At 38.4% G+C, this 12035-nt stretch overlaps 1 protein-coding gene across 4 annotated transcripts in view; it reads right to left on the minus strand.

Moving 5' to 3' along the window:
* LOC139623230 (cilia- and flagella-associated protein 46) overlaps positions 1–9237 on the minus strand; it is a 50161-nt gene extending 40924 nt beyond the window's left edge. For 2 of the 4 annotated variants that reach the window (XM_071481284.1, XM_071481283.1), the window contains exons 1-13: positions 8808–9205; positions 8604–8725; positions 6530–6661; positions 6165–6229; positions 5217–5381; positions 4521–4644; positions 4143–4237; positions 3059–3211; positions 2770–2869; positions 2263–2361; positions 1627–1817; positions 1197–1422; positions 987–1104 (exon numbers count right to left, since the gene is read on the minus strand). In XM_071481284.1, coding sequence (XP_071337385.1) covers positions 987–1104; positions 1197–1422; positions 1627–1817; positions 2263–2361; positions 2770–2869; positions 3059–3211; positions 4143–4237; positions 4521–4644; positions 5217–5381; positions 6165–6229; positions 6530–6661; positions 8604–8725; positions 8808–8856 — 1639 coding nt within the window. In that variant the 5' untranslated portion in view covers positions 8857–9205. Of the gene's footprint in view, positions 1–986; positions 1105–1196; positions 1423–1626; positions 1818–2262; positions 2362–2769; positions 2870–3058; positions 3212–4142; positions 4238–4520; positions 4645–5216; positions 5382–6164; positions 6230–6529; positions 6662–8603; positions 8726–8807 lie in introns of all 4 variants that reach the window. The other 2 variants (XM_071481282.1, XM_071481285.1) reach the window with 2 other exon arrangements.
* Positions 9238–12035: the final 2798 nt, after the last annotated feature.

A 12035-nucleotide genomic window follows, 5' to 3' on the forward strand; every position in this document is an offset into this window, starting at 1 on the left:
CCATGGAGCCTGGAATGAGTCTGAGATCAAAGGCTCTCTATGGGCTCACGCCCTTCTGCTCCATGATCCACTGCACACAGTGGACACTGCTTTACTGTGAGCTTCACTTGAACACACAATGATTCTCTGAGAAATCGCACACAACCATGCAACAAAGTTAAATGCTGCCACTGAGAGACTCTGTCCAGACCAAGGAACAAATGTTCATACAAGACAGTGTTCACTAATTTTCCTCTGTGTCATTCATTCAATTTTCACTCACAATCTGTGGTAATCAGTGGCTGCTTTATTGAGACAGCAGCTCATTACACAATCAGTGCAGAGGACTGCCTTCCAAGGGAGAGCTCAGTCACTTAACACCTAAGAGAAAAGTTTGATCATTCAATTTTTTATATGTCTTGATTTGTAGGCCTATTTATATTATTAATGCAACAGGGCTAAAGAAATAATTTTCAAAGAAAATTAAAAACAACACACACTACAATGTGGGGAGAAAGCTAAGAGAGACAGAGAGAGAGGCTTGGAACCAAGCAGGTGCAGGATGGAGGGAATGTGCACTGTAAATGTCTCATCATAAGAATGAAATTTCCAACTTAAAGTCACTTTACAGTTGACCGAATGTAATGAGGAATTACAATGAAGACAAAATCACCAGTTTTTGTTTCCTGAAATAGTCAGATACTTTTTTACATTTTCTCATTCCTCCCTTAAATGTTTATGCATAAAAGAGAAAAGTGTACTTTACTGCAGGCAGATTATACCTCAGATAAGACATATGTGGGTTATATTCTTCCAGGCTAGTAAACTGTCCATTAGTTTAATGAAATGTTTGATTCCTGGCACAGATAAAAGAGGCAAAGGGCTCAGTAAATATAAATATGTGCTTATTCTGTCCCTACAAGAAAAGATCTTTCAAATCAGAAATGCCTTAAGAGAATGTCACTGTGTCTGAGTGAAAACTGAAAGCAAAGACAAGAAATCTTTACTTGTGGAGGTGTTGTCTCCATCCAACACCATCTGGAAATCATCAGGGCCCAAAAGGAGACCAACAGCAACCAGGATGGGACGAGTGTCTGTCTTATCTTTGGGTGCAATGTCTCTGGCCTGCAGAAGAGAGAAAAGGATTGTATGTCAGAGTTAACTTGCCAGGCAGTTAACTTACAGTCCAGACCGTTTGATGCAGAGGGAATGAAAACCTGCTGCATAAGCATAGCAGCTTTGTCCACGGTCCGGGAGGGTATTTGATAGAGGGTCCCTCTAAGCTGCAGGAGGTGCAAAGCTGACGACAGGCGTTCTCGTTGTGTCCCGTTATCCAGCAGCATGGCTTTCTGAAGGTGGGTCATAGAAGCCTCCAGGCGCCCCTCCTCGTCTTCAATCACTGCCAGCTCTGAGTGCACTTGACAGCGCATCTCCAGCAACATACTGTGAAAATAACACACAAACGCTTCAAGCATAAACTGTTATGAAAGTAGAAAGTTGGGAGATAATAATGATATCTACTTATGTCATCTTGAAAATACCTAAATGATGATCCTTTTTAAAGATAATTAACAGAGAAGTGCAAACACAACAAAAAAACAAAATTAAAATTCCTATGATATGAATGAATTGGAAGAAGGTGGGAACCTCTGCATGTCTTCCAGCGCTTGCACCACTCTGAGCAGAGGTGTCTTGATACGTTTCCTAAGGTTGTGCTGCAAAAGGGGCAGGCAAACTTTCCACTGGGTAGCACACACTGCCTGTACAGCCTGAGGTCCCCCCTCTCTCACTGCAGTCTGCAGCCACTGATCCAGCTTGCCTATCTCCTTCAGCCGGGCCTGTAGGATAAAAACTACAGATTGAGAATATCTCCTATAGCAATGACAGCACTGCACTTCCATGTACTTGGCAAGTGTACTTGGGTTGAATTGGGTTGAATATGTGGTGCCAATTCTTAAATGTGAATTTTTTACACCAAAATACTATATGGTATTAAATGAGATTACAGGATCCTACGTCCCCCAAGAGTTTCTGTCTTTTCAGAGAGGAAAAACTCCTGTAAATTTATTAGGGTGATTACATGATAATTAAAATTATCCACTGAAACTCTAATTAATGAAGCACTTCTTGATAGGTCAGCAGTTCCTTAAATCACCTATTCAAGGGAAGGGGATTTCTGAATTTACAGCCTTTAAACAAAGAATGAGATTACAGAAATATTATTGAACAGTGTCTCTCTATTAAACCTCTTTACACGCTGATAATACGTGTATGATCGAGCACCTCCACACTGGCTTTGGAATAGACATTCATCTTCGTCTCTGTCTTCAGCAGGTTGATTTCACAGTTGACACATTCCATTATTATGCTTTGGCCAACACTCTAAAAAAGACAAAGATATGTGATTTAAGAAGTCTGCGTTCAGCAATGCATGGAAAAGAGAATGACAACACAAACTATTAAGTCATATTTTATACCAAATCATCTTGCACATGCAGTTTTGCAAACTATATTATCATTTCATCTAATTCACCAAAAAGCAAAAGTTGCAAATTTATGTAAAACCTACACACCTTTCTGTGAAATAAATTCTACATTGCTGACAGAAATCAAAAAATGCAGCACCCTCTTGGGCATGAGCTCAGCTAATTAATCCAATCTATTGTCAGAAGCCTACTTAAGAGGGGATGTCAAATTCCATGCACAAATTTGCATGTTTTCATAGTATGTACAGTTACAGCATGGAGCCATGCTACTGCCTGAGGTTTTAAAAGAATATCGGACACTCACAGCCTCTCTTGCAGACTTTAGCTCTTTCAAACAGTTGGCAGCTACTTTCTGATGCTTCACTTGCAAGGCCAGCAGAGCCAACTCCAGGAGGAAGGCAACTCTGCAAATCCCAGATAAAACATAATTTATACAATTCACAACACTGCAGTACAGTAATCTGAGTCATGAACTGCCCTTGGGATATCCATATGTAGGTTTATGGTGTTGGAAGGTTTAGGAAGAGGGCAGGGAGCAGCATAGGTAAGCTTGCTGGGCAGGTGATTTGATCGGGACACTTTGGGTCACAGACCTGTCAGCTGGTTGGATGGGAGTTGGACTCTGGAGAGGGCTATAGTTCATGGGTGTAGTGGATGTTTCTGTACAATCCACCAATAAATGGAAAATCTCCTCAAGCTTGGTAGAATCCTCTTTTGTCAGCTCATCCTTATTTATTTCTTCCAACCTGGTAGAAACAACAGGAAATCATGTGTGTGTGTCCATTAACATGCATTTATGCACTTATGCATCCAAGAGAATGCATGCAAGTGTATTTTCATTTGCCTTCTAATATACTCAGACCAAACTGTGCATAAAGCTTAGGCAAAATAACCTATATGATGCTGACGAAGGCTGGGTCAGGCTGAGTCATACTGTCAACGTTTATAGCTGAGCTGAAAAGCCATAAGGAGCTCTGACATGTTGAGTACACGCCTGCAGAAAAGGGATGGGGGCTCGGTTTGTACTATAGTTTGCCACACCAGGAGCCATGGTGCTACACTATTAATCTACACAGGCAGATAGAAAAACCTGTCCACTACGGGATGCCACAGACTAAGCTGACAGTCGGTGGATCACAGGACTATTGACCCAAGTTTAATGTTTGCAGAGCTTCCACGTTAGCTGAAGGCATTAAAGCTTTAGGATCACTTTACTACTATCACTTATTACTATCACTCTGCAAATCCTACAGCTTAAGAAAAGATAGCATATATAAAAAATACACTTTGCAGGTTACAAATACAGAATAGTAGACTTCAAAAAACATGTACTTCATTTGATCATTAATACAGTCATAAATGACAACGGTTATGAGTCAATTTATCTCTATTATTAGCTGGAAGCATTCTAAAAAAGTAAACATGCAATCAATCAATAAAACATGTGCTTTCAAACACAGTCTTGCATCCAACATTGTAAAAAGCAAACATTATTTCAACAGATCAAGGGCTTCTTTTCTTGAGCATTTACAGCACAACTTGTTTATCTTAGCTGCAGGTAGACAGAATTGGCTTTCATCGTGACAGCATGAAAACAATGTTTTCTGCAAAACAATGCTGCAGCAAAGTCAGAGCAAAAAAATTAAACCTTTACTTAAATATAACGGAGAAGCTTACTTTTTAAATTCCTGTATTTTGTGAATGACTGCTAAGGCAGCACACTGCCGGCTCATTTCAACGAGGACATCACCCTCTGTCAGGTTGTGTTGTACCTAAGAACAGAGGAGTAAGAGAAGATGTGTCACTAATAGGTCTTCTGTATTAGATTAGATAGCCTCTTTCTAAACTGGTATAGGGTCAGGGTTGAAGATAATTGCAAATAATAGATGTAATAGATGTATTTCCATATTTGGTGATTTGGATGCATTGAAACACCCTAAAAACTCATGAACTGTGTTAAAAATGTTTTCACTGGATATGTAAACTCCCAAAATGCTTAAATGTTTTATTCTTAAATCTTATAATTTTAGTGAGTGATTAAGAAATGCTGTTTACCAGTAGTGTAAAGAGTCTTGGATAAAGATGTGGGGTATGTGACTTGATCAGTTCTTGTGTAACTTTGGCAAAACTTGCAGCATCCTCCATTTTCCCCGAGTCAACAAGACATTTGATCAGGTTCCTGAATAGAGGCAAAGCAAAAAAGACTCAGAACTGTATCTTACAAACTTCAAGGTTTACTTGGCTATCTCCACCAAGTATGGAAACTGTGACATGATGTGGGTAGGCTCTACAAGACTATACACCTAACTAACCAACACAATCCAATACTGTGTTGGTTTAAGTGTGGACAAAGTATTACAAAGTCCTTGCATTGTATTTTTGTGGCACGGTGGGTTTTCAAAGGGAGTCATATATGGTGGACCCCGTCTTATTGTATGGTACACAGCAATTAATTTCAGTCAGACATGCAGACTCGCTGTATCACTGTACATGAATGGTACATTATATCCTCTGAACAAACAAAACTAAGGTTTGAGCCAGAGGTGTTATGGCAGAACATGATAAAACAGCTTACATGGAACAGAACATCCACTATAAATGAGAAAAAAGCAGCCAATTAACTAGGAAGCCAGGAAGCTGTGGTCATAGATGAACTGCTGGTTAATTAACTCTGTGCTTCATGAGACTGGAGAGAGTCAGGACTGGACTTATTCATGAAAGGGAAGTAAGAGAGCATTGTGGGTCACTTGCATCATGAGTTCAGCCCTCCAGCTGTGGTCTTGGTCTGCCACCTCCTCCAGACTTTGGACCACCTGCCTGAAGGAGGGAACCAGGTGGAGGCACTGCCTTGGCCGCATGAGGGGACGCACTGTCTGGAAATATAGCACTGAGGCATTGAACACCATGAAGTGGTATCTGTAAGGCACAAAACACATGCAGAAGAAGTAAGCACAGAACCCCGAATTAATTATATGATGCACATGCAAGCCATTTCATCTCTTAATAAAACTCAATTCATACCAAGTGTCAACTGTGTATAGAGTACTCTTGTGAATTGCAAATGTGTGTTGATTAACCATGGTCCAATGAGCCACAGGAGAGCACCCTGTATAAGCCTTTCTAGGCGAAATAAGAGAAATTTATGAATTCAAGGCACTGTTTAAGAGAAAATTGTGTGAACAGACTGTTTGAGTGCTGCTAATTTATTCACCAGAGAATGTGTTGTACATTAGTCTGGGCTGGATGCATTTGATATGTATTCTCTTTGGTGTTAATTGGGATTGCTCATTCAGCTCTTTTATTGACAGGTTATGAGTTCATCAGCAAAGAGATTTAGTGCTGTTTGCTTGCAAAGGCTAAGCCAGAATCTCCAAAGACATATTTCTGTGCAAGGGACAAGGAAACTTGTCTTTCATAATTTATACTATTAAATCTATATTTATCACCCCTTTGACAATGCTCACATATACTCTAAAGCAGCTGTTAAAATTTAGAGGAGTATGTGCTGAATATCATACACATGTGAATACAAGGTCAGAGTGAAGCATGAAGAAACATATTTAATAAATTTCAAACCTTCATGTCCTAGAGTATTTTTATATGCAAATATCATGTAAATATCAGAGATGATCAACTGTACATGACATACATTGGTCAACTTTCTTGATAAGCCAAGCACAAATCTGAGAGGTTGCATACCTTGGCTCATGCTTTGAAATTTCAATCGCTTTAAGAAAATACATCACAGCCTCTTCAAAGTCTTCCTACAATAAAAAATAATGCAAAGGGAGAAGTGAGAAGTGTCACAACAGACAGACACACAAAGATCAAACAAATAGGTTATTCAGGGGGGGACCACAGTGTAAAGAAAAACATTGAATGACACAAACTGTGAAAAGACAGGGGCAATATGCCTATAATATGCCTGTTTATGACCCAAGAATATTTGCTCCATTTTGCAGAGTAGAACATACAATAATTGAGTATGTGTATATACCTCATTGGCAGAGACACACAAACACACACATCCCCTTGAGGAAATGTTACCAATTTACTGTCCTCACCACACTCCCAGTGGCCAGTGGAGACTTCAGCTGCCCCTGGCAGAGGTAGGCTCGACACAAAAATTGATTAGCCGGTGGATTCCCTTCAAAGTACATCTTTAGACACGCTGTGCTTATCTCCGAACAACCCAGCTGAAAACACAGAGAAAGAGATACACAAAGGCCAAACAAAATAAATATTTCAAACTTATCCACCATTATATTGTGTCACCAGCATTTCTCTACGTTTGATGCATTATTAAAACTATTCAGAAATAGCTTAATGTACAGTATGTGAGATGCCTGTTTACCAGGGACAATAGCCTGCAACTGTTTCAGTTGCAGGCTATTGTCCCTGAGAATGTCAGTGCTGTGTTATATACTGTCTCATGCTAAATAGATAGTAAATGAATTCACACAGGGTAGTTTTCATTAAAGGAACTGTAGCACTGTCAGAGGAGATAATCTTGTAACAGGTATTTTGACAGAACAATGTGAGATTTTAATTGGGTTATGATTATTTTTTTTAGGCCATTAAATCATAAACGTGGAACATAACAGTAATGAACTTTGGACCAGTGTGTTAGAAAATGTCTTTATGTAACAGGAATATTCATGACTCTTAATGTGATGTAGTTCTGATGAGGATGAGGACTAATTCAGTATTCACTTAAGCCTGAGACTTCAAGGCACACTTGCTGTATGATATAAGGAGAGAACAAATCACATTATGGAACATCTGTGTTTCATTATTCAAATATGTTTCCCTTGCCCCAGGACAGTCCAGCCTACAATAGCAAATATTCATTACTATTCCCTAATGGGAGAATCATTAGATTTAGCAAACTAAAGCTACTATACGAAAACAGTGACGTAATGACATCTATGATAAGACTCTTCTTGAGGAGTTCTGCAGAGGTTGTTGTATCCATGATTTTCTACATCAGTACCTGTATCAACAAAGCATTAGGGTTAATCAACCACCAGCTCCAAAATTATTCAGATCCTGTTTTATTTAGTCCCAATAAATCCTCTCTACATCCCAGTCATGTAACTAATAATTCAGGATCCTCCACAGAATAAGATACCAACGTATCATCACAGTAGTAGGTATTTACTAAAATTAACGACCTCTACATTTTTCAGTCAGATGTAAATCTTTCTTTCTTGGAGGCTGTTTGAAGCCTCATTTCTTCTGTGACATCTCGGTAGTTATGAACTCCTCATAATGTAAAAACACTCTTCACAGCACTTCAAGGGAAAGGTTGAAGGCACATTCATAGCATGTGCTTTCGCATATTAATCTCTAATACAGAGAATTTCAGCATCAGTCTAATGCTGAGTGTAGGTCAATGTGAAAACATACTTTAGCTCCTCATTTTAAGTCTTCACATGGTAAGCTCATGTCAATTGGACCTTGGGGATTTTTAGTAATATAATTACTTTAAATTGTTATTGTAGTCAGTAGAATTTAACATAATTAAGAAAATTCTGATCTTCATACAGTACAGGTATTCAAGCGACTATGGCTAATATTTGCTTTAAGTAAGCTATTAGTGACAGCAAAAACTGAGTTTACCATTGAGGACATAAAGATCACATCTTATGTTCTTGGGATTTTGGTGATTTTAGCAACCTAAGATGCAGTTTAGAGTTTAAAATTAAACTTGGCATTGGCAATGACATAAGCAAACTCGGCATTTAAAGTTAGAGCTTAAACTTCATGTAGCATGTGCAATTTGGAATAATAATTAGCACCTAGCATTAGGCCTGTTAGTTTCTCATTTTTCCTAGCAAACAAGACAAATAGCTCCTCTCTACAGTAGGACACATTGTGCTGTTGCTAGAATATTAACAGTTATCCTAATACAGGGACACTATAAGATAAGTAGTATTTCTGAATCACTAGAAAACCACTGTCGCATAAAATACAGTGTGCCCCCCCCCATCCCCATATCCTTAGCCATACACTTGACTCCTCTAATTCAGAGTTTTTATACTTTACAATACTGTGTAGGGCCCTGCTGACAGTATGTTGACTAAGTCAACGTTCAGAAGACCCTTACACTGAGCCATCTCTGCCTAATGGTCATACCTGTAGAGCGACTTCCGCACAAACGACGTATAACTCTGGGGCAATGCGTGGAGTTCGTGTGCTGCTTCCAGCTGCTGTCATGTCCTTGATTAAATGGTAGGCCGACTGCAGAGCTCCAGAGTCTAAATTAAATCCACGGTGATCATAGTTTACACTCACAACTCTTTACAGCTGTAATCATTCTTGAATTATTACACAACAAACCTTGTTGCTCCTTTGCCTTAGTTAGATACTGACGAATGTCCAGGTCCATATCTGTCAAAAGTTAACTGTCTAATATTATATTTTTAATTAGCCTATTTGTGTATGTCAGCTAGCTTTACCACACGTAAAACCGATAAGCCAACAGCGGGTTTTAACGCTAATGTTCGCGGTACCCCATTAAAACTGTACAAGTGTGTGTTACTGACAAGTCAAAAATGCTAAATTGTCGAACAACTAGAGAAACTATATGGGAATACGTTAAATTTGGTGTTAATGTAAATATGCCGCATATTAGTGTCTTTAATGAAAAACCTAACGTATGTCGACAGAAATACTAGACCTTAACGTCCACCATCCGTGTTTGTAGTTAGGGAGCGTTACCAAGCAACCTCACACCGGGCTTGAACTACGGTAACCTAACGGGACAAAAAGGGCTGATACCCGTTGCCGTAAAATGAAGGACATAAAATGTTTTTGTCATGATGACACGGACTCTGACTGCCAGTTTAAACAACATATTGTAGTCACTCAAGTAAAATCAAATATTATTATTATTATTATTATTATTATTATTATTATATTTTTGGGCATAAATGTTGATACATATTAACTGGGAAAAATGTTATGAGTTAAATAATTAAATAAAGAGTCCAAGTATAAAAAAGTAAGATGACATCGCTCTCTCTCTTTTACACACACATACACACATACATGGGTACAAAAAGCACCTCTTCTTGCTTGTGGTCCCAACGCTTCTTAACTTCAAAGTGCATCATTAGAAATCAGGCCACTCAGTGTGCAAATATAATTTACTTGGTCAAACCAAGCACCGCTACTGATGTGACAGGGGACAAAGTAGTCAGGCAAAGTAAACTACTGTGGCTCTCTCCCTATAATGGACTTGGGATTCCTAGTTTGAGGTTTAAATGACAGAATCATGTATTACCTGCCAGTATTTCAAAGCAGCATAGATAGCTCCTCAGTGGCCCTCAAGCTAATTTGTTAAGCAGTTCATTGTGGGATCTGTCTAAAAATACACACAAAGAGAATATTCACCCTTTGGAAGGCTTTACATGTGAAATATATAATTATTTTCTGCAAGAGATTTTTCCTCTGTCACTTGACCTACTTAATGGGTTGAGTTAGTGCTTTTATTTGTTGTTTAAATTTTCTGTCATGTCGTATGGTGCTTTTTCATAAGTAAATATAAGAGAGTTGATTTAGGGAAAAACCTTTGCAGGCAACACTGTGCCTGGTGTGATTTGTTCAGGTGCACTCATGCAAACATATCTCAGAAGTATGAAGTAAGCGCTTTGTATCTGTGTATGACACATTACCTGCAGTTGCAAGGTTCAAACATGAACACTTCTTCAAGTTCAAGTGCAGAACAAGCAGATTCATAGCAAAAAAGGGTGTGGCTGACTTCACAAATCTGTAGCCAGGAAGTCTGGCCAAAACAGATGGTGCTATATGATGACGAATAGGCTCTTAAAATGCTAAATGTGCTTGTTCAGGCTGTCAACTGTATGTACAACAATACACCTGTCCTGCTATATATATTACATGAATCTTTATTAATGTATAATCCTATTCCTAAATTCTACTTGATACAATATATTGTAAAGCTATAGAACTCATACAGTTCAATTAATATCTGCAACTGTGGAAATTTCTTGGTAAACGTCTTGAAACCAGGACCATAGCTTCAGTGTGTAATGTCAAGACAAAATCTCATTCACAGGGGAACTATTTACCCAAAAGAGCTTTTTAAAATAGAAGTAATGACAGTTATAAAATAGAATATGTGCCAATAACCCAAGGAAAACAACCAGGGCATTTTCACTCTCTATTCACAATATCTGACTGGCTCATATTCACAAAGAAAGACTTAACTGACTAGGATTACATGACTAACAAATCAGGGCTCCTTTCAGAGTTTAATCTAAAGAACTGCAGAGTGAGTTGAAGTTCAATCCAATGAATAAATGTTAAGCTCCAGTTAGGGTTCAATAGCAGATTTTAGTTTCATTCAGCTTCTGTTTACACACCATCATAATACTATTTTTCTGAAATGCACATTTGGGTCATGGTCTCTCGTAAAATTAGAAAGAAAATTGAAATGCCATTAAGTGATGATCCATGAGCTGTGCCTGTGAGTTATCTTTGGACCAGTGCACAGACGCTAGCCACATTTAATGAGGATGTAACCACATGACACAATCTTGTCACCAGCACTTATGTACACCAAGGTGGAGAACAAAGATAAACAATGCAGCACCAGTAGTGAAATTACATTAATCATCCCTGTATTTTTCGGAGATGAATAGAAGCAAAAACCCAAAAGGCTCGCTTCTGTGTTTTACACTGTGAGGCTCATTGTAAACACACATTCACACAATCAAGATGAGTCAGAACAGATTTATTAGCTTTTTTTAATTTTTTTTTTTTTTTTTTAATCAAGCACTTAGAAGTTATAATGAAACTGTTTTCTGTGCAAAAAAATACTAAGAGGAAGCATGCTGATTAGGCTAATCCTTTAACAATCCAGGCTTGGAGTAGCTAGTTGGTGTCTCACACTGTGTTGAACTGAACTCCACAAACAAAATGATTGTGTGCCTAGGGTTTTGATGAAATACATTTGATCTGGCACACTTTTGAAAAGCTGTAGCCTTTGAAGTTATGACAAATTACACTGCCATTAAAATATTAATCAATATCTAGAGCCTTTTAGAGTGGGTGGAGTTTTGATAACAATCATTTACATATCAAGTGGTCTATAAAAATATTTGCTTGTGTCAGGCTATGCACATGCACAGTTCACCTCTCATTCATAATGAATCAAAGCAGTTGTGTGGAGCAAACTCCTTTGCATTCTGTGCCCCCCTTTTGGGACAACTTTCAACATCTCTGAAAAATCCCCACAATACCAGCACATCCTTAAGATGTTAAATCAGCAGGATCAAATAAATTATTGATCAACTCTCAAATTGTTATCAATAATTGAACATTTTATACATGTGAAGTCCACATACACAAGAATGGCAGCAGCCAAGCAGTGATCACATCAGCCCAATTCATACAGACTGGTTGTTTCACTACATACACGCAAATCCCATTATACTTTACTATTTGGATACATGTAGAAATACAAAATGTCTGCCTTATGGATCCAGCGCCAAAACACTTCATCCATGATTGAAAAGAGAACTTTTTTATTTGTATGTTTAC

Source organism: Trachinotus anak, unplaced genomic scaffold, assembly GCF_046630095.1.
Source record: "Trachinotus anak isolate AG129_WGS33_773 ecotype Australia unplaced genomic scaffold, CSIRO_AGI_Tana_v1 ptg000007l, whole genome shotgun sequence".
Classification (NCBI taxonomy): Eukaryota; Metazoa; Chordata; class Actinopteri; order Carangiformes; family Carangidae; genus Trachinotus; species Trachinotus anak.